Source organism: Cnephaeus nilssonii, assembly GCF_951640355.1.
Source record: "Cnephaeus nilssonii genome assembly, chromosome: 6".
NCBI classification, from domain to species: Eukaryota; Metazoa; Chordata; class Mammalia; order Chiroptera; family Vespertilionidae; genus Cnephaeus; species Cnephaeus nilssonii.
Window position 1 is genome coordinate 88,726,745 of NC_137077.1, and position 23,461 is coordinate 88,750,205.

Consider the following 23,461-nt stretch of genomic DNA (forward strand, 5'->3'; position numbering starts at 1 on the left):
AAAGCCTCCGCCTGAGGCTTTCCCGGCCTTGGGCTCGGCTGCACCCCAACGTCCCTGCGACGGTTTCCTGGTGGGCGTGGCTGGTTGATGTGGCTTGTGAGTGTAGCGAAGGTATGGTCAATTTGCATATTACTCTATTATTAGGTAGGATTGGGATGATAATCATATCCATCTCAGAGTTCTGAGGATTAAATGTGATAATACATGTAAGCATTTGGAATAGTACAGGTACATAAGTATTCAATGAATGTTAAAATAATAATAATGATTGTTTTAAATGTTTGTCAGTCTTAGAGGACTTGCCAGGTTGAGGTGAAGAGTTGAAGCCTTGATATAATTGGAGGTGACCTGTGAGGATCCCTTTACCCTGTCATAGAACCTTGTTACTCAAAGTGTGGTCCATGGACCAGCAGCATTGGCATTACCTGGAAATTTCTTAGGAATGCAGAATCCCAGGCCTTGCCCCAGTTCTATGGAATCTGCATTTTAGCATGATGTCCAGGTGCTTTGTACATGGGTTTGAGAAGTGGGAGGCTGGGAACGAGGAGCTTGAGCTTGAGTCATATGTGGCTCTCCAACCAGCTTGCTCTGTGACCTTGCTCAATTCTCTGGGCCTGTCTGAGCCTTGGTTTTCTCACCTGTAAAATGAGGGGGTTGGATTCGTTTCTGACCATCACCACACTCCCACTCCCCACTGACCATAGCATTCATCACACCAGGAACCATAGCACAAGTCAGGTACCCCCCACCCCCCAGAGAGGATGGCACTCGTGTTCTCTAAGGAGGTGAGGGTAATCACAGTCTGAATGGGCCCAGCCCATGGCCTGGAATCCTACCTGCAGGATGCTGCTGTGCTGCCCATACTCCTGCAGAGAGAGGCCTGTGCTCCTGACCTGCGGCAGAGCCTCCTAGCCCTCACATGCATCTTAAAGTGGCCTCCAGTAGCGCTTTTGCCCTGATTTAGCTATTGCTTAAGAAGTTTTAAGATGAATGTCAAGGGCAGTCATGGCTGAATGTGCAAAACCAGCTCAGCCAAAGGTTCCAGGCCTCTGAGCCCATCATTTGTGGATATCCCTGCCAGCTCCCCAACCTGGGGTCAGGTGATGAAGGCCCACTCCTGGCTGGGGAGCTCTGGGGCGGGGGGGGATTCACGGTGCTCTCTTGACAGTCCCATTCCAGGGGTGTTTTCTGGGTGCAGAACCAGAGCACGGCAACAGGACAGGAGAAACCGGAGTTCTTGCCTAGGCACTGCCACTGACAGCCCTGGGAGCTCAGGCGATGTGCTTTACAGCTCTGTGCTTTCGTGTCCTTATCAGTAATGTGAGAGGATGGGCTTGGTGTTTTTCAAACTGTTTGTGGTTGTGACTCACTAGAAGGGAATGCGTTTGCTTTTGTAACTTCCATACACGAGTGTTTAACTGAAACAAGTTTTGTGAAATAGTGCTCATTCTTTGTCATTTTCTATTAGAGTTTCTTTTATTCTCCTTTCTTTGAGACAAAAAAAAGAAAAGGTTGGTCACATCTCACTTTGGGTTATGACTGGACTAGGTGATCTATAAGGGCTGTCAGAGTCCAGAAGTCAAACAGGAAACCAGTATCCCCAGTGGAATGTAGACCATTTCAGTGGGATTCTTTACAGATGGCTCAGGGTGAAGTTAAGTGGTTCTGGGCATCTTCTAGGAGATGAGTTTGAGGTTTGGGCTTGTGTGTGGGAGGAAGAGAAAGGTGCTTGTGAAGGAAAAGGAAGGAAGCGCTGGGGAATGGCCCAATTCAGGCTGGAGTTGGGGAATCCTGAGGAGTCTCGGAGCACCTCCCAGGCTCCTCCACAGCTCCCTTTCAGTACAGGGAATCACATTTCAATTCCACCGGGAAATGTGCACCTGTCCCGGAGATGGTAATGAGAGCTCAGGTCATTACTGCTGTGTGTCCAGCTCAGGGCCAGGCACCAGGGATACGATCCACGTGTTTCTGGTCGCCCACATTTAATGATCACTTAGTCTGTGCCAGGCTCCGAGTTAGGCAAATAGAACACAGAGTCCCTATCCTTGAGGAGTTTACAATTACAGTGATGAGGCAGAGTTTATACCCATAAAAATTCTGCCACAGAGCCAGCCAGAAAATTCCCATGCTGTTGAAACACTAGACAGTGTTGCCATTGGCAGCTGCGGCCTCTGCTTCTTCCTCCTTTTCCAAACCACGCACCTCTTTCTTTCTCCCACTGGGCCCAGAGGAGATGGGATTGACCTTGGGGGAAATCTGGCCTTAACCAGGTCAAGCAGGTCATGGACTTCCTGTCCCAGCTCCCCAGGCTGGGCCATGCCCTGGGATTAGAGTTTTGTGCAGTGAGTGAAACAGGCCCCCCAGCTTCTTCTCCAGGTTCACCTCCGGGTTCTGGGAGGTAGGAGGATGCAGCCAAGATGAGTGCCTGGGATAACTCTTAAAAGCTGATGTCAGGAGACCCAATCTCTGCAGCATTGTCAGAAATAATCCGGGGTCCCCCTTACCTCACTGCCATGGATACTCTTTAAACATGCATGTTGGGAATAGGAAAAAAGGCCAGTCTGGGAGCATCCAATCCTCCAGCCCCTTGTCCTTTGGGGCAGAGGTTGAGGAAACCTCAGAGTTGAGTTGGAAGCCTGGGTACAATGTTTGACTCTATTGCATGTCCACTGGGAAGTAGCCACAGTCCTGTGGGGTGAGGTGGGGGACAAGGTCAAATGCAGGAACCTGAGGCTAAAACGCAGTTCCGCCGCTGAACTTCCAAAGCGAGGAATGCTCCATCCGTGCCTCTACTTCTCTCCAAGGGAGTGGGGTTAGATGGCCACTGTGCCACTCTCCTCCGTGTCCACTGCGCAGAGGCTCAGCGTCCTTTGCATTTAGCATGAGGGATACAGTTTACAGTAGACTGAGGAAGAATATCTGGCCACCTGGGAAGGGCCTTAGCTGTGTCATTCTTGAATGCTACTTTGCTTCACAATGACAAGAGAATCTTGATTAAAAGGTAGATTCCTAGTCCCTTCCACAGAGATTCTGAATCAGTGTGTCTTGGGGCCCCTCCCAATGCTCTCCCCGCAGTGGTTCTGATGCAGGCAGGCCACAGACTACACCTTGAGAAATGCTGCTCTAGCTTGTCCTTCCAGAATGTAACAACCTGCAGAAGGTACACCAGGGTGCCCTTCCATCTGTAATTTTACTCCTGCTCTGAGAGTAAAGGTAAGTTCTCGGCAGGGGGGGGGGGGGGTGCTCAAGCTAATAAGGCTATGGCTTAATCAGGTGCCTGCATTGGTGTATTATTATCTGAGGCAGCAGTGTGCTGTTAACGTCGCCCTGAGAGCAAGTGGAAAGGTGAGGCCTGTTTGTGCTCTTCGTGCTCCATGGGCATCATTTGTAAACCTAGCTAATGAAAAATGGTTTGCTTTATAAGATGGGATAAAGCTGCAAAGTTGGTTTATACAAGACAGCAGAATCTAATTAGGGAGAAACCATCCATCTTGAAAATTCAATTGGTGGTTTCACAGTCTTTGCAGAATTTTCTACAAATTCTTGTTTTCCTTTTATTAAGCTCTACTCTAATCATATGTGCATGTGGGTGCATGAGAGAGAGAGAGAGACAGACATACAATTAGAGAGTCCTAGAGAGACTATTTCCAGGGGAACAAGAAAATTGTAAATACGGATTTTCTAGTAAGAGCTTCTCCTTGCTGTGCAGAGACTGCAACTGCCTGAAGAAGGTGACAGGGGGCAGTGGCGAATCTGAAACCCTCACATTCTCATCTCAACCACAAAGCTGGTTGAGGCTGAACTTTGCTTCCATTTTCTTCTCTGGCAAATAGAAGACTCATTGAGACTTTTCCACTCTGGGATCAGTGCATATGGGGTGGAGGTGGGAAAGACATGGGGAAGGGAGTCAGGCCTTGGCCATGATCTTGGCCTCCCCAGCCCTGTAGTGCAGTCAGCTGGCTCCATTCCTCACTCCAGTGTCTGCTCATTCCACAATTGACAGGCTCCAGATGGTATTTGGATCATTGATGATCCTAAATGCAAATGTAGGGATTTTTCAGTTTTAGGGAAGACAGTGTGCTGTTGGGGATGGAACATGAGATTGGGAGTTGAGGCCTGGGTTCTCCCCTGCTCTGACCCATGGACTCTGGGTGACCACAGGTTGGTCCAGTCACTGCTTTGACCCTCATTTTCTTCACATGCACAACAAAGGAGGTGGAATACATGAGCTGTTTAAGCTCAGAGTCTGTGATGGGGAGGGGAGGAGTTCTTTCCCCTTTGCTTTTCACCAGACTTTGCCCACCAGGAGACATTGATCAGGCCACTGCCCGTGCATAGAAGCCATGAAATAAGGATGATCACTCTCCAAGGCCGGTGGCCATTTCTGAAGCTCTGCCTTGAGTTCAAGCTTCTGAAATTTATCTAAAATATAGAGAAACTAGAAGCCCGGTGCACGAAATTCATGCACGGCGGGGGGTTGTCCCTCAGCCCAGCCTGTACCCTCTCCAATCTGGGACTCCTAGAGGGATGTCCGACTGCCCGTTTAGGCCCGATCCTGGTGGGATCGGGCCTAAACGGGCAGTCGGACATCCCTCTCACAATCCAGGACTGCTGGCTCCCAACTGCTTGCCTGCCTGCCTTCCTTATTGCCCCTAACCACTTCTGCCTGCCAGCCTGATCACTCCCTAACCACTCTGCTGCCAGCCTGTTTGCCTCCAACTTCCCTCCTCTGCCAGCCTGGTCACCCCTAACTGCCCTCTCCTGCAGGGTTGATCACCTCCAACTGCCCTCCCTTGCAAGCCTGGTCCCTCTCAACTGCCCTCCCTTGCAGGCCTTGTCCCTCACAACTGGCCTCCCTTGCAGGCCAGGTGCCTCCCAACTGCCCTCTCCTGCTGGCCATCTTGTGGTGGCCATCTTGTGTCCACATGGGGGCAGGATCTTTGACCACATGGGGGCAGCTATATTGTGTGTTGCAGTGATGATCAATCTGCATATTACTCTTATATTAGATAGGATAGAGGCCTGGTGCACGGGTGGGGCCCAGCTGGTTTGCCCTGAAGGGTGTTACAGATAAGGGTGGGGGTTCCCTTGGGGTGTGGGGCGGCCTGAGCGAGGGGCCTATGGTGGTTTGCAGGCCGGCCACGCCCCCTGGCAACCCAAGGGGAGGCCCTGGAATCTGGAATTTATTTTCCTTCTACAATTGAAACTTTGTAGCCTGGGGCAGCAGCCATTTCTGTGGCAGTTAATTCACCTTCTACAATTGAAACTTTGTAGCCTTAAGTGGGTGAGCCCCGCCAGGGTGTGTGCAAAGCTTTGCTTCCCCTGTTTCCGCCGGCAACCCTGGCCTGCTCTCTCAAGCTCCATTCTGCCGCCATTTGTTTGAATTTGTTTACCTTCTATAATTGAAACTTTGTAGCTTGAGTGGAGGCTTAGGCCTGCAACCGCTATGGAAAGCTTGGCTTGCTCTGTTACCTGGGAAACCTTGCTCTCTCTGCCTGTAGCCATCTTGGATTGGGGTTAATTTGCATACTCGCCCTGATTGGCTGGTGGGCATGGCTTGGCTTGTGGGCGTGGCCTATGTAGCGGAGTGATGGTTAATTTGCATATTACCATTTTATTAGAGAGGATGTCACTTGTTCTGTCCAAGGTCAAAACTACACCTTCATTTAGGGAAGAGAGAAGGTACTTTTTTCCTGCACTGAAGAAAGTACCCCTACATAGAACCTAGAAGGTGAACCAAATAGCTTTCTGAGACCCCCCCGAACTCTGAATGGATTTTGCTCTTGAGTGAAGGCAAAGGAGAGAGGGAACAAGGAAAATAATATTTGACCAAATAACATTCTAGAGCAGGAAGGTGTTGGCCTGTGGTATGGAATAGTAATGCTTTACTCTAGTGTGGTACCTTAACTCTCAGTATGCAAAGCACTTTGTGAAGGTTAATTAATTTTCATAACACCTGTGGAAGGTTTGCAGAGTAAATTATTGCTAACTACCTCTCACCTTCCAGTTACCTTGTAAAGGCCTCTCAGAACCTAAGCCTTCATGAGAATCAGTATTTCCCCACCTCTGCCTTCTTCCCACACGTCCCATCCTCCAGTCTCCACTACCACACACTCATGTGCACACACACACAAACACAGACATTTATGCTCCTCCTTTAGAGAGGGGGCACCTGCCACAGGCAGATATCTGGCTGACATTCCGTGCTCTAGGTTGGATCTGAGCTTTTCATACTGACCTTCAGGAAGACTCATTTTTTCAGATCCCTCACTGCACATATGGTGTCCTCAGTACATAATTGTTACTTTTCCCGTCACTATGGAAAATCTCCCTTTCCTGGACTCAGCCTTCTTAACGTTTCCCCCAACAACTCTACCATCTTCCCCACCACCAGAGCAGGCAGCTTCTTCTACTTCCCTCCAGTCAAGGCTCTGTGGTCACAGAGTTACTGTCAGCTGGAGTCCAGCAAGGCACTGTGGGCTGGGGTCTACTTCATGGTGTGTTGATTTATTGATGGTAGCCATTCTGATAGTTGTGAGGTGATATCTCATTGTATTAATTTGCATCTCTCTGATGATTGGTAATGTTGAGCATTTTTTTCATATGCCTATTGTCCATCTGTATGTCTTCTTTAGAGAAGTGACTATTCAGGTCCTTTGTCCATTTTTTAATTGGATTGCTTGTCTTCCTGGTGTTGAGTTGTACAAGTTCTTCATATATTTTGGAGATTAACCCCGTATCAGATGAATCATTGGCAAATATGTCCTCCCATACAGTGGGTTCCATTTTTGTTTTGTTGATGGTTTCTTTTGCTGTGCAGAAGCTTTTTAGCAGTCCCATTTGTTTATTTCTTCCTGTATTTCCCTTGCTCTTGGAGACATATCAGCAAAAATATTGCCTGAGATTTTACTGCCTATGCTTACTTCTATAATTTTTATGGTTTCATGACTTACATTTAAGTCTTTTACTCATTTTGAGTTTATTCTTATGTATGATGTAAGTTGGTGGTCTAGTTTCTTTTTTTTTTTTTTTGCATGTACCTGTCCAATTACCCCAATACCATTTATTGAATAGACTGTTTTTACTCCATTGTATGCTCTTGCCTCCTCTGTCAAATATTAATTGACCATAAAGTCATGGAATATTTTTTTCCATCCCTTCAGTTTCAATCTGTGTGAATCTTTTGCTCTGAGGTAGGTCTTTTTTAGACAGCATATATATGGGTAATGTTTTCTTATTCATTCAGCTACCCTATGTCTTTTGATTGGAGTATTTAATCCAATTACATTTAAGGTTATTATTGATGGTACTTATTTGTTGCCATTTTTTTCTTTATACGTATGTTCCTCTCTTTGTCTATATCTTCTTCTTAAAGCAGTCCTTTTAACATTTCTTGCAATGCTGGTTTGGTGGTAATGAACTCCTTTAGCCTTTTGTTTTTAATCTGGGAAGCTCTTTATTTTACCTTCTATTTTAAATGATAGCTTTGCTGTATTGAGTAGTCTTGGTATCACATCTTTGTTTTTCATTATGTTGAATATTTCATGCCAATCCCTTCTGGCCTCATGTGTTTCTGTTGACAGCCTTATGGGAACTCCCTTACAGTTAACTGTTTCTCTCTTTCTGCCTTTAAGATTCTCTCTTTGTCTTTAACCTTTGCCATTCAGTTATGATGTGACTTTGTGTGGGTCTCATTGGATTTGTCTTGATTGGGATTCTTGTGCTTCCTGATGTGACTTTTTCATTCACCAGGTTAGGGACTTTTTCTGTCATTATTTCTTCAAACAAGATTTTGTATCCCTTGCTCACTTTCTTCTCCTTCTGGTACCCCTATGATGTGACTATTGTTACATTTCATGTTGTCCCAAACTATGCTTGATTTTTAAAATTATTTTTTCTTTTTGTTACTCTGATTGGGTGGTGGGTTTTTTGTTGTTTTTGTTTTTACTTTTTATTTCAAATAGCTGATTTGATCTTCTGCTTGATCTAGCTTACTTTTAATTTCTTCCAGTGTATTCTTGATGTTAGATATGGTATTCTTTATTTCCAACTGGTTCTTATTCATGGTTTCTGTGTCATTTTTCATGTTGATGTAGTTCCTATTAAGTTCCTTATAGTTTTCATTAATTTACTTGTAGTTATCATTAAGTTCCTTAAACATCCTTATAACCATTGCTTTGAACTCTATGTCTGATAAATTGCTTGCCTCCATATTATTTAGCACTTTTCTTGGAGATTCCTCCTTTTCTTTTATTTGGGGGTTGTTTCTTTGTCTCCCTATTTTAGCTGTCTCCTTGTGTTTGTTTCTATGTATTAGATAGAACTGCTATGACTTCCAGTCTTTGTGGGATGGCCTTATGTAGTAAGTGTCCTGTGGGATCCAGTGGTGCAGTTTCCTTGATCTCCTGAGTTGGGTGTCTAGAAATGTCCCTTGTAATTATTTCGGCTCTCCTGTTGCAATTGCATGTTGATTGTTGTTGTCATGTTCGTGAGTGTGATCTCCCTTTAGGCTGGCTGACTGTGAGGTTCAACCCCAATCACATCTTGTGAGCTGTTGTACAGGTATTCTCACTATACCTTTCAGAACTGCAGTCTTCACTGGCCCCTCACTGCCATATCTTCTAGCTCCCATGTCCAGAAACTGCCACATGCATATTCTTATTTAATCCTCACAACCCTTTTCTACAGTAGGTATTACCACCTGATTTTTCAGATATAGATCACTCAGGCCCACTGAGGTAATGTGACTTGTCCAAGGCCAAAAAGTTTATAAATGCCAGAACCAGGATTTGAACTGAGGCCTTTCAACTCTTGGTTCAATGAACTCTGAGCCAACTGTAGCTGTCACATGGGGCTTATGACCTTGAGGAATATGCTAAAGACGTCATCTAGGCATCATAATGAAAGGAGAGGATAAATATTAGTGCTCATGACTATTATTTACTCTGGCTGGCTCCATCACACATTTGTTTCTCTGTCCCCCTGAGAACTCAGGTCTTTTTCCTTCCCTTTTATTTCATCTATCTCTTCTCTTTCTCCTCTTCCATTTATAGCTCACAATAACTAGGCATAAACAGCAGACAATGAAATAATTAATGCCCTGGAAGATGGATGTTTGAGAATGGCTAATAGAAGACAGGTTTAATAGTTATGCCCACATTTATTAATTAATAGCTCAGATAGGTTTATTATAGATTGTTGTTTTTGTCTTGTTCAACATTTTTACCAATGGCATAAATAAAAGGAGATAAGGGGGAATATTTTATAGTATAAAGTTTCAGCCATAAAGAAGATTCGACAGATATAAACCTTTATGCACTAAACAACATAGCAGCAAATAGTTATAAGGCAAAAACTTTTAGAAAAACAAAGGAAATCTGATAAAAGCAAGATTTAAGAATTTTAGAAGTCTTTAATAAACTTATCTCAAATTTAACAGATTAATCAGGAAAAAAGTACATTAAATATGTACAGTACTTGAAATCATCCACCATCAGGCTTAATTTAAGAGACGAATGTAGAGTGTGTGCCCTACAAATAAATACACATGCTTCCCATAGAATTTACATAAAATTGATAGTGTTTTTGGTTACAAAGGGAAGGTTAATTGATTTTGTAAAGTAAATACCTTACCAGTATATTCTCTTATTATAATATGATAAAACTAGAAACTAATAGTATATATTGCATGGGGCGACCAGGCCAGCAGAGGGTTATTGAGGGATGACCAAATGACTGAACAGCAGGCTGTGTGGGGCAACTAGGCTGGCAGGGGAGTTAGTGAAGGACAACCAAATGACTGAACAGCAGGCTGCGTGGGGCAACCAGGTCAGCAGGGGGGGCAGTGAGGGATGACCAAATGATCAAACAGCAGGCTGCTTGGGGTGACCAGGCCAGCAAAGGGGGGCCCTGAGGGGCGACCAGGCCAGCAAGGGGGGGCCATGAGAGGCAACCATGCTGGCAGAGGGGGTCAGTGAGGGGTGACCAGGCTGGCAGGGGGCATTTGGGAGCAACCAGGCTGGTAGGGGGACCATGAGGGGCATCCAGGCCAGCGGGGGTGGGGGGACAGCAGTTGGGGGTGACCAGGTTGGCAGGGGGGGCAGTTGGGGGCAACCAGGTCGGCAGGTGGGGGCAATTAGAGGCAATCAGGTTGGCAGGGGGGCAGTTGGGGATGACCAGGCTGGCAGGGAGGACAGTAAGGGGTGACCAGGCTGGTGTAGGGGGGCAACTGGGGGCAACCAGGCCGGCAGGGGGGGGCAGTTGGGGGCAATCAGGCAGGCAGGCAGGTGAGCAGTTAGGAGCCAGCAGTCCTGGATTGGAGAGGGTGCAGGCTGGGCTGAGGGACACCCCCCCCCCATGCACGAATTTCGTGCACCGGTCCACTATTTTTTGTTTTGTTTTAAATTTCAGAGTGGAAGGGAGAGGGAGAAAGAGAGAGAAACATCAATGATAACACAGAGTCATTGATCAGCTGCCTCCTGCTCACCCCACACTGGATATTGAGCCTGCAACCCGGGCATGTGTCCTGACTGGGAAATGAACTATGACCTCCTGGTTCATAGGTCAATTCTCGACCACTGAGCCACACTGGTGGGCAGTTTATATATTTTAAACAGTCTTCTAAATAACTCTAGATAAAGGAAGTAATCAAAACCAACATTATAGATTATTTAGCTTACATTATGATTAAAATTTAAAATATAGCAAAACTTAGAAGGTCATTGAGTACACTGAACAACCATGTGATAAACAATTAAGACAGTGACAGGCTGGAAAGATGGACTGAATCTAACAAACATGAAATCTAACAGAATTATATTTAAGATTTTGCAAAAAAACAAAAAGTCAATGGCAGAAGCACAAAGTGGGAGAGGTATGATTGAGTAGCACCATTTTTAAAACAAAAACCATCACACAAACATAAAGTTTAGAGTTTTTAGTTGACAAATGGGTCATGCCAAGAAAAATCATGTGATATTAGGCTTCATGAATAGATATGCATCATTAAGAACAAGAGAGGCAATAGCCCAGGTCTAATCTGCACTGAATAGTCTTCATATACAGAATACTCAGTTTGGGGGTTTGTGATTTGAGAGAGCTAAATTAGAGCCCATTTTGCAAGGCATAAAGAGAATGGTGAGCAGACTTACCAAAAAAACACATGTGAGACATGATTCAAGGAAGTGGAGAGGCATGGCCTGAACCCAGGGCTATTCTTTGAAGTATTAATGCTGTTTCAAATATATGAAAGGTTTTTAGGGAGAGGATGTTTATAATCATAGGAAGACACATTTCTATGGGCCAGAATATTCCAAAGATGAAAGAGTTGCTTAGAGATCCAGCAAGTCCCCTATCACTGGAGCTGTTCTAATATAGTTTGGTTAAATACTTGGTGAGGATATTGTGGTAAGAATTTTAATACTGGAAAAATAGGTGGTTGGATCAGACAAATCTCCCAACCCTGAAATTCTTCAATTCCCCTGGAATCTAGTGTTCCCCCAAGATGGTCCACAGGCTTCTGAGTTTGATACCCAAAGTCTTAAACATTAACATTTTGAGCACAGGGCCTGTGGGTGGCATAAATGTCTGATTGTTTATAACCTAATTAAAACAGCATTAACCCATATGAAACAGTTCTTCAGAACTTAAAAATTAAATGTCAAATAAAGACGTGTGGTGTCCTAAGAGTTCAGAAAAGGGGGTCAGTGAGGGTTGGGATACATAGGGAAATCTATTGGCTCATGGAGAAGATTTCAAAGTCTATGCTTGTGTGCATCAAGCAACGAGTGGTTTTAGAAATTATGGGAACAAAAATGTATATAAGAAGCAAACAGAATTGGTTGCCTTTTTCCTTTGGATGGAAGAATAAGGTGTGCCCATCTGAAACAACACACACTGTGCGCATAGATCTTTTCAGTGTCTCTCGCTATTATTGCTCTCACAGGTCCCTGCAGAGCTTCTTGGCTCTGCAGCTACTGCTTTCACACAACCTTGTCTCTAATGGATTGGTCTGACAGCGGTTTTTATTGACTAAGCTTTGTATTCTTCATCTTCGATTGCCTCTGACCCTTACAATCCCAACAGCCCTTTTACCCTTGAAACTAAGGCCCTCCTCCCCTTGGAGGAATGCCGGTCCTTGCCCTCCACAGCTCCTGATAATAGTTATCATAATAAATAATCCCTACATTTATTTAGGGCCTTGTAGTTCCAAATGCTTTCCACACCTGCTCTCTTGTTTGACATTCATCATGACAGTGCTGGGAAGGATGCAGGGCAGGTGCTATCCTGGGATATAAGGTCACTTGTCCAAGGTCACATGGCTCTGGGATGGGCCCCTCGGGCTCTGACTCCTGAACTGGCTTCTCGTGTGTCGGATCCAGGCTGGTCAGGAGTCAGGGCGCATCCTCAAAAGTCACTCAGGCCTGGGCAGTCTCCCAGGAGGCCAGCCAAGCCAACGCGTTTCCAAAGGCCTGGTTCCATGTATGAGTCTGGTTGGGCCCAGGATCACTGATCCCCACCTGGACTCCCGATGCTTCTTTGTAGTGGACTCAGCCTGTGTGAGTGAGGGCTGGGAGTACACACCTTTCAGAGGTAACATCTGCCTTCCCTCCAGTTGTTTTCTTAGCAGTTTGCAAAATTACTTCATGACTAGCAAACTGACAAGCATAGAGTTTATTAATTTAATCAAATAAAACTTAGAGCAACGTTAATGTAACACATTTAATGATAGTACAGAATTAATGCCCTGCATAGTTTTTAGGCATAAATGGTAAACAGTTTATGAATGACTGTAATTAGTATTACTTTAACAGAGCCAAATTAATTTTTTAATTCCTCTCATCTCACTTTATTAGTTCCCCAGTATTTATATAGTTGAAATTGCTGTCTAAAGTTTTCCTTGACACCATTTGCCATCTAGCATCTGAATTTCTTCACGTACAGGAAGATAATTCCTGGGACCAAGAGAAAAGACCATTTTTCTTTCTGAAAGTTCTTTCTAACTGTATTCATTTCTGTCCCTGAGATGTTCCCATTTAACAGCAGGTGTTCTTGTTCCTTATTTCTCTGTAAGATTTTCTTGTATTGTCATGGGTTAGCTAAGAACAAAAGTAACCATCCAAAACATCTGTCATTTACCAAGAACAGATTTCTTACTCTTAGCTGAAAAGGTATTTGTTGCACCCAAGATGTCAAACACAGTGATAAACACAGGGCTGCAGCTCATGGAAGTCTTGGAGAGCTGTCACCTTTTACTGAGCAGATCTTGGGACCATTGCTGTACTCACTCAAAGTCATGTTTCTGGTCTTGGATGTACTGGTACAGCTAAGAAAGGGAACTCAGAGGCTGGTGCTCTAATGAGTGACCTTGACCATGGAGATTCACACCAGTTCCTTTTTCAGGGTCTGTTTTGTGGTTTCTGTAGAATTAAAAGGATGCCAATCAAAATGGCTCCTTAGTCATTGCTCAGTCTGGGCAAGTGACAGGTGGCAAGAGAGGAAGGGGCAGTGAGCAGGCTGTAGTGCAATCTTAGGCAGCAGGGACAGCTGACACTGGGTTAGAGTCCCAAGTGGACATAGGGAGGTAGGGCTTAAAATGATGGAAGGCTCACGGGAATAAATACATACCCATCCTTGATGTTTTCTTCAGAAATCTCCCCAGTACCTCTTAGAACTGAGACTAGCACTGTTTCCTCAATTATTAAAGTCTTCTTACTTGAATTAAGGGTAGAGGGAGCTTGCTATCATTTGAGTTTAGGCTGACAAGTGCCAAAATTTGCAGGATGTGTGCATGTTACATGCTCAAAACAGACCTTGAGAGCTGTGATCTTGGCCTGTTCACTGGAGCCTGGAGTTCCTTTAATAGGAGAGAAAGGGCAGCGAGCAGGGGCAGAGAGGGGGCCTGTCACTGCAGGTCAGAGAAAAGGTATAGAAACACAATACCCTGGGAATGTTAGTGCGCAGTGTGATAACTTCCGGTCTCAGTTCAAATGCTAGTATCTGATCCTTCCTGTTTGAATTTGGGCGCAAAAAGGAGGAACAACCCCAGGGTGACTTACAAGCCTTATCCTCACAGCCTCTTTTGTTTTCATCTGTGCAGAAGCCCTGAGCTTCCTTCCTGTCCTGTGGGGCTCTTCTGAGTGGGGGGAGGATGATGAGAGCGGGGATGAGGACATCTCATTATAACTCCAGCCTTTAGCCAGCCTCTCAGTCTCATACTGTCTGCCTGTGGCCCTGAGCCTAGAGGGCATGAGCACCTGGGCAGGTGTGGCTCCTTCCTTTGCAAGGGGTGTAGTGGTGATGGTTGTCATTATCATGCAATCTTTTGAGCTCTTATGAGAAATATGTATCCCACAGACTTCAGCACACAATTCTAGGAGAGCCCTCTGATAGTGTGGCTCAGATGGTGCTGATGTAGCCAGGTAGAGAGAACGCGTCCAACGTGGGAATGACATAGACCAAGAAGCCAAACAGGAAAGAAGCCCACACAACTTTATGCAGTCTACAAACAGGGGGGTCAGCGGGCAGGAGGCAGGGTGAGTGTAGCAGAGGCCAGGGCCTTGGTGTTAAATAAAGCTGATAGAGCCAGGGTAGCTTCGCTGAGGAGCATGTGCATGGCCTGGTGTGATGGTCCGAAGGAGGAAGAGGAGAGGGTCCTGCTGGCCTCTGTAGTCAGCTGATCCTGAGGACCTGATCCTGCAGCTCAGACTGACCTGACCCCCACCACCCACAGCTCCAGTGGGGTTCTGGTGCCCAAGCTCTAGGACTTGCGTCTGTGGGACAAAAGAATTTCAGTGTAGGCCTCATCAGACACTCCTTTTGCCCTCTCTGCAGGAAAATTGCTGCTTATGATGAAGAAATCCAGCATCTCTATGAGGAGATGGAGCAGCAAATCAAAAGTGAGAAGGAGCGGTTTCTCTTGAAGGTAAAAGTCACCTCCGGGGCTTGGCTCTGCGGGCCACGTTGACCTCTGACTACCTTCCCCAAGTTAAGATTGCAATGCCTCACCCATGGCACTACTGATTCCCTTTTTCTCAACTTGATTTGTAATTATTTCAAGACATTTGTCTCCTTCAAATATAACATATAATGTACTTGTTTATTTTTATTGATGGTCATCTGTATGCTCCCACTAACATGTAAGCTCCACAAGAGCAGGGATCTTTAACTTTACTATCTAACATATCCTTAGCACCTTGACCATGCCTGGAACGTAGTAGGTACTCAACAATTGTTTGTTGGATCAATGAGTAAAGGAACAACTGAATGAATAAATGAATGAAAGGATGAAGGTGTATGCTTTACCAGTTTAAGTAGCCTGAAGACTGGGTCTGACACTTGCTCTAGACCCATATGGTAGGCCCACACAAACGGACCAGCTCACTCCACTCCCTAAGGGGACCATCCTTGAAGCTTGTACAGAAAAATTTTGATCTTGAACAGTGACCTCCTGTCTTAGTCAGTTTGGGCTGCTATTACAAAAATACCATAAAATGGTTGGCTTACAAACAACAAACATTTACTTCTCATCATTCTGGAGGCTAGAAGTCCAAGATCAGGATGGTCAGATTCTGGTGAGAGCCCTATTCTGGGTCGCAGACTGCCAACTACTCTTTGTCTCCTCACATGGCAGAAGGGCAAGCAAGCTCTCCAGGGTCTCTTTTATAATGGCACTAATCACCTCCCAAAGGCCCCATCTTTTAATACCATCACCTTGGGGGTTAGGTGACAGCATATACATTTTTGGGGACACAATACTGAGACCACATCATCCCTGGCCACTCAGCACTGGGGCTGTTGTCACAAGGTCTTTTTCCCCCGCTAATGTGGCTGGTTTGAACCATTTTTTAGTTGTATGCAGCTTTGATCATCCATACCACATCTTCATTTATTATCACAGATGTCATTGAAATGGAGAAGGAGTCTGGATGCCTTCCAGAAAAAGCCAGTCATGTTCTTTAACTAGAGCCTTATGGAGACTTGTCAGTATATCCTCCCTGTTCCTTTTTAGAGCTTTAAAACACTCTGGCTGCCCCCCAACCTTCAGCATAGGGAGTGAGTATATGGCAGACAGAACTCCCACACTCCTCACCTACCAGACCCTGAAACAGTCCTCCGAGAACAGCAGCCTTCCCCGACCCTGCAGTAGGAGAGCCACTTCCTTTACCCAAAATGGCCCACTGCACAGAGGGGCTGAGTTCCAGGGCATTTGCCCCTCTGCTTGGGTCATGACAACAGGTCAAAGTCCTGGCTAAAGAAAGGGGATGCTTCCAGAAGCAAAAGTGGGCCAATGCATGGGGATTGGGAGTGGGAAGAGGTCAGAGGAAAAAATTCAAGGACAAATTAGTATCACAAAGGTGACCTGACCATGCTGCTGCTTCACCCACCTGCCCCTTTCTGTCCCCTGCTTCTCCCTTCTCAATAGCAAACACCTTTCAGACTCAGGGCTTAGATTTATGTTTTCTGCATAAGCATGGAAACTATTAGAAAGTGCTATGGCATGCTACTAAGCCTTGGATACGCAGGCTTTTGCCGGGTCACAGTGTGAGCGCAGTGGTGTTACAGTTGATGACAGCATGGAAAAGCAGGACCTTTTGGGGTTTGGATTCTGGCTCTATGGTTAGTAGCTTGTTGACCATGAGGGAAATATTAGTCACTTGCACACCAAGCTCCAGGTACTAGACTCTCAAAGCTCTGTGCTGCGGGGCAGTAAGACACTTGCAGGCCCATGGTGGAGATGGCAGCATTGCCATGGGGATCTATAGCTGCTCCCCTCCCAGCACTGCCCACTGGGTACCTGCCCCATGAGCAGCAGACAAGCCAGATGAAACAGGTTTCCTGTAACAGAAGTTGGGAGCAGGAGCTGCCTCATCAAATCTGCTTCTGCCATTACGTGTGGTTGAGATGAGGACAGTCGCAGGCTGTCCCTGAGCTGCAGTCACCTGCCTGAAAATGGGCAGAAGAATCTGGTAGCATTTACGAACAATGAGCCCAGGAAATACCCTGAACCTTTCAACAGAGGTGTCCAAAGGCCTCTGCCCCGAGAGCAGCCGTGTTTCCCGACTGTTGCACCATCACGCGCAACCTGCCAACAGGACGGGCCACCCCTCCAGTGCAGCCTCCACGGCTGTCCTCCTCGGGAAGGCGTTGTTCCATGGGACGGGCAACCGGGGCTCCTACAGTGAGTTATTGGAGGTTATGGTGGTTTCTTCTCTTCCTGCATGGTTTGCACCTCTGCTCTGCCTTCAGGCAAGTGGAAAGCTACAAGCGGCATGGGTATTTTTGTTTCTATTCTATGAACAAAGACTCCATGATCTAGAAGAATGAGCAAGTTAGCTGGGCAAGGCAAGGCCTGGAACCCAAGTCTCCGGACGTCCAGTTCAGGGCCTTTGCACCATTCCAGGCTCTGTTGAGAGTGTCAGGCATCCTGACAACCTACACACTTTCCTCTTTATCCCGCAACCAGGTCTCTTTTGCTCCTGCATCATCAGGGCCTCTGCATCCCTGCGTGGGGAAGCTTAGTTCTAGGATGGGAGGGAAGGTAGATCAGGAGGAAGGGAAAATCTCAGTCAGGGTCAGAAAACAGTGAGGACCTAGACCCAAAAGAAATGATGCCCTGTGTTTCCAGAGTGAGGGTCATTTAAAGGATGAAATGACAGGCCCAACGTGGAGCAGAGTATCCACATGGAAGGATAATCCACCCCCCAATTTACAGATGAGGAGACAGCCTGAGATTTGAGGTCAGGCCCTGTTCCCTTCTCCCTGCTCAGTACTCCCCCACTTACTGACACTGCTTTTACAGGGGGGGGGGGGGGGGAGGGGTACATTGTCGCCAGTCAAGCCACACCTAGCACTTGCACTCTGTATCTCACTGGGCCGCACCAACCAGCTGGCAGATCACCAAGGCCCTGGAATGCTATGGGGAGGCCCCAAAGTCCACCAGGATGGGCAGGCCCTGCTGACGAGCAGGTTCAAGGTGGGGAAAAGTCTCCATCCCAGGTGCATTTATGCCTCCCGTGTCCCTCTCTCTGGCAGGACACAGAGCGCTTTCAGGCCCGCCGTCAGGAGCTGGAGCAGAGGCTGCTGTCTAAGGAGCAGGAGCTGGAGCAACTTTCCCAGAAGCAGAAGCGGGTATGCTGTGTCCTCAGACGCCCGGCCCTCACTGCCTCCTCTTCTCTGGCTCTGGCCCACATTCCCCGACATGCACTTAAGGACTTCTCCCTTTTTAAATCTGAAAGAACCATTTAGTTGTACAAGAGAGCATTTGAAATCAGAGATGACCCCAAGATAAAGCCTTTGCTTCTCCAATGCCAGGTGTTTAAATTGAGAAGTTGCTAAGAATTCTCCCTTGAGGTATCTGCAGGCATTGCCGTATAATTGTGCCCAGGAGCCACCCGAATGCCAAAATGTTAATTTGTTCCCTGCATGCTGTATAAGAGAGGAGGGGAGTGCTGAGGTACAAGGGACACAGTCCCTGGTACTTTGGGGGAGGCTGCAGACAGTACTGTCTGCCCGCCAGGATGGCCATGGAGCCTCCAGCAGGAAGAGGCTCTTCAAAGGTCAGATTTTCCATCCCCATCCCCCCCTGGGCGTGGTTCATCACCTCCTTGATGACTGTTCCATCATCCTGAAGATGGAAGCAGACACAGACGCTTCCCTGATGCACCTGAGCTCCCAGCAGGCAGGCTGGGTGGTGCACGGTGTCCATCCACTATGGCTGGGAACGCCTGGCTAATGACCCCAGAAAGATTGATTACCTCGGCAAACCTCAGGCTCACTGCCTCCTCTTCAAAGCCAGGGCTCGTGGAGGGGAGAGACCAGAGCGCCACTTATCCTCCTGTTTTGTCTTGTGTTGGGAGGAATCCAGCCCTGGACAGACCCAGACACATTGCTGCAGTTTAAATAGAGAGGGCTATTTTTAGCAACACATGAAAATGTGTTTGAAGACACCCCATGCTAAGGCTGCAGAGTGCTCCACTCCTGCTGCTACCCAATCTATGGGTTTGGGTTTCTTTCCTCTGCAGCAAGATGGTTTCAACTCCAGGAACTGGCAGCTGCCTTTCCATCCCCCTTCCACAGCCTTACCTTGACTTTCTTCTCCCACTCTTTCTCCTCCTCACTATTATGCACTAAGTCCTTACCAATTAGAGTTATCCCTCACATGAATGATTGCCACTCGATTTACTTAACTGCATGCTTACCTGATTACACAGGAGCCTCCTGAGAATCACACAAAATTCCTCATCGTTTCTTCCTCCTCCCCTTACTGGCTGCATTCATTAAACTAAATTTTTTATAATCAGTTTGCCTTGGTTTGATGCTTCCTCTAGTGAGAGGGTTGGAAGCTCTGCAAGGCATGAGCACTAGCCAAGAAAAGCTGAAGTCATTCAAATGCAGGTTTTTAGTTGCTTTAGGAACATGTTTGGTTTGACCTGTTTTAGCTATTTCTTAGGAATTTTCTGGCTACCATCAAAGCTTCTGTAGATTAAAGGAATTGGACTTACACAGCTGAGAGAAGGAAAGGTAACAGATAGATTTATCTCAGTATTCAAAATTGGGAGGGATGTTTTATGAGGATACCCCTTACTTAGTGTTCTCCATTCCATTGATGGCCAAGGAGAAGAAACTGGCTTAAAGGACAATAGGAAGGACTTATTTTAGATCTTAAGTCCATTGATGAGATGATGATAATTACCATTGAGATAAGAGTCAAAGGTGGATGTGGAATTTCCTTTTCTCCTAGCCCCATGGAGACAAGGGAGAGCTGAGATTGTTCTGGAAGCTCCTCCTGCTTCCTGCAATGTATATGTGTGAATGAAGGAACAGGACAAAGTTTGAGGGCAGTGAGGGGTACAGCGATGGTCCCTGCCCACCAAGTGGAAAAAGCTAGATGAGGCCAGGGTAGGCCAGCCTGACAATGGTGCTTGCCTGCCATTCCTCTCTGTCCCCCATTCCTTTCCAGCTGGAGGGCCAGTGCACAGCCCTGCATAACGACAAGCATGAAACCAAAGCGGAGAATACCAAGCTGAAACTCACCAACCAGGAGCTGGCCCGGGAGCTGGAGCGCACCTCCCGGGAGCTGCAGGACGCCCAGCAGCAGCTGGAAAGCCTCCAGCAAGAAGCCTGCAAACTCCACCAGGAGAAGGAGATGTGAGTGTGGCCTTTAGGCACCCCTATCACTGCTCTGCAGCTCCCTCCCTGTGGTGAGCATGCCATCTCCCCTCTTGGAGACCCTGTCCCTTTGCCTGTAAAATGGGGATTGGACCCCTTGCTCCCTAAGATCTCGTCTAGTTTCCTGAAACTATTAGCAGACCAATGCTGTGCTGAGCATTATCTAGGATATACAGCTCTGTTCTTGGAAAATTTATTATGTGATCAGGAAGATATGTTATCCAACCAACAAATATATTTCAGTCTGTGAGAAAATGCTGAGTGAGCGGATAGACAAAACATGACTGTAGTAGTTTAGGAACCTGGGAGACCGAAGCGGACGAAAGTGAAGCCCGAACACTTCCGAGATGGACATGTAATTGGATGGGGCATGTGACGGTGCCCTGGAATCTTCACTCCAGCTCTGCCCCTTTTCCCTACAAGTATTCTTCTGCATGGGCTGGTCGGGGAGCCCCACACCCCTCGGGGCCTGGTTTGCTAGTGAACTGCTTGTGGTGTCAGGACAGGGCTCAGCTTGTGAGGCAGAGGCATGCCTGAGAAGATTCCAGGTGTGGTCTGTGTGTTAAGCTGGAGAAGTTGCTGAGGAATATCAGCATTTATCTTGTCTTAGGAGTGTTAGGTTTTGAGACCAAATGCACTCTGAGGCCTAGGGAGAAGAATCTCACTTGTTTATTTATTCATTCATCTCTCCATATATTTATGTACTTATTTAGCAAATATTTATTGAAAACTACTCTGTGCCAGGTACTGTGCTGAGCATTCAACGTATCTCACGTGGATAGTTTAACATTATCTCCTGTGACCTTTACAGCATCCTGATGTGGCAGGGACGCTTATGATCAACTTTGATTTATAGATGAGGAAACTGAGGTTCAGAGGTTTTTTAGCATCTGTCCAAGAAGCTTAATGCTAGACACTCTTGGTTACCCTCCCAAGGAATAACGAGCCAGCTAGAAAATATTTACACGGGCATTGGACTGGCCAACATTCACTCACTCATTTGTTCATACACTCGTTCATGTCTTTATCCATTCATTCTGCGAAATGTTTTTGTGTGCCTGGTCCTGTGCTGGGTAGGACGAAAGTCTGATTTTAGAGGAGAGACAGTATTACTTACCAATGCTTGATGCTATACATATATTCACTTTCCTTGCTCAAAAGTGAAAGCCCTCACTCTGTCGGCTGTTGGCAAAATGTTGGTCCACTGGCCTAAATCAAATTGTCCTGCTGTCTGGCTCACGGGTGGTGTCTTGTACCATGTGGGATTGATTGCCTAAGGTGAGAGGGAGGTGTTTGGATTTAAAGTTTTACCCTAGATACCTGCAGTTAACACACACACACACACACACACACACACACACACACACACACACACGCACGCACACGCGCACACACACCAATTTTTGGGTGACCAGTGGAAAGACAGTGTATTTCATTGTAAACGAGCAAAATCAGTTCCTCCTCATTGAAAGCAGGTCAACAAGGCACAGGCATTTAACTTTGCAAACAATGAAGGATTCAGGCTTTTAAAATTCAATCAAGTTCTAAAAGCAACAAACATCTGAAGGCGCAGGCATTAGAATAGCAGATGGAAATGAGCACACAGCGTGGAGTACCAGATCACAACAGGAGGATTCAAATCTTCCCGAAGCCTCATCTTAATTAACCAAGCCAGAGATACAGTCTCTGGAGGTTGGGAATTAAAAAAGAGGGGAGGAGGGATAGGAGGAAGAGATAAATGATTTCCCCCTTCACAACTTGTTTTGGAGAAGCGTGCAGTGTCCTGTACAGTCAGAAAGAGTGCTGGAGCCCAGGAGAGCGTGTCCTGGCCTTCCAGGGAGGTCAGGAGAGAAGGCAGAGAGAGCCTCGCTTGTCCTCTATAGAACAGAGTCCCAGACCGCCGGGACTGATAGGACCTAAATGCTCTAATCCAGTGGTTCTCAACCTTTCTAATGCTGCGACCCTTTAATACGGTTCCTCATGTTGTGGTGACCCCCAACCATAAAATTATTTTCGTTGCTACTTCATAACTGTAATTTTGCTACTGTTAATGAATCGTAATGTAAATATCTGTGTTTTCCGATGGTCTTAGGCTCTACAGCAGCGGTTCTCAACCTGTGGGTTGCGACCCACAGGTTGAGAACCGCTAGCAGGGTTGCCTAATCCACCTCTCCTTTTATAAATGAAGAAACTGAGGCTCAGAGAGGTATAGTGACCAACCCAAAGCCACGCAGCTCGTTAGTTCCAGAAAATGGGACAGAGCCTGGTTCTGATGCCTTGCTGCCTGACACTGCTTCACAGCCGGGAGGGGAAGAGGGAAGATTCAGAGATAAACAGACTGAGTCATTTATCAGCTAGAATTCTGAACGGGCAAATTGATTTTCCTGTTCTCTGAAGATGCTCAAGGAAGGAGAACTAGATTTTAAAATATGATAAAGAAAGAACAATCAAGCAGGGAAGATAATAAAGATGAAGGTCAGCTGAAAGCACCTCTCCGTTTATTTTGTTAATTAACTTTTATTTAGGGTAGTTTATGACAAGGCACAAAATTCAAAGGGCACAAAAGGATATGCACTAAAAAGAGGTTTGCCTCTATCCCCTGCCTCATCACTTCTGGCCTCCAGCCACGCAGAGGCCACCAGTCATGGTTTCTTGTGGGTCCTTCTAGAGAGTTCTATGCATATGCAAGTGCACATGCATACACACAATTTTCACTTACAAAATGGTAGCACATTATTCTGCATTTGCCTGCATTTTTCACTTGACAGTGTATTTCAGAGTGTGCTCCATATCTCATCTGTCTCCTAAAAACAAACCCAATAGTAGTTCCCTAACAGCAACCATACATCTCTCACCAACTACTCCTGTGAAAAAGACAAGTTCTTCCCCTTTCAGTTCACATATTACCAATGTAAACATTTAGAATGTCTGGGTTAGAAGGACTTCCAAGGTCATTTAATCAAACATCCAAGCGCCTTTTTTCACCCAGAAATGCTTTTCTTTTTGTTAACACGAAACAATCTGAATGTTTCTATGTGTATAAATGGGTCTGAGCAGTTCAAACCCACATTGTTCAAGAGTCAGCTGTATTTTCTATCCCTGGTTGGTGGGATCTGTGTAAGTGGAGGGTCAATTTAACTTATATGGATTTCCAACTGCTCAGAGGATTGGCACTTCCAACCCCCACATTGTTCAAGAGTCTGATGTCTATTTATCTATATACTAGAGACCTGGTGCACGGAATTCATGCACAGGTAGGGTCCCTCAGCCTGGCCGGGCAACAAGGCCAATC

The 23,461-nt window shown here is 46.2% G+C and overlaps 1 protein-coding gene across 1 annotated transcript in view; it reads left to right on the top strand.

Annotated features, from left to right (window-relative positions):
• Positions 1 to 23,461, top strand: part of CRACR2A (calcium release activated channel regulator 2A) — a gene marked incomplete at its 5' end in the record, with an annotated part of 73,375 nt that overhangs the window by 16,552 nt on the left and 33,362 nt on the right. Inside the window, 3 exons of the mRNA XM_079775442.1 lie at positions 14,833 to 14,923; positions 18,034 to 18,129; positions 19,961 to 20,148. Coding sequence (XP_079631568.1) covers positions 14,833 to 14,923; positions 18,034 to 18,129; positions 19,961 to 20,148 — 375 coding nt within the window. The remainder of the gene's footprint in view (positions 1 to 14,832; positions 14,924 to 18,033; positions 18,130 to 19,960; positions 20,149 to 23,461) is intronic.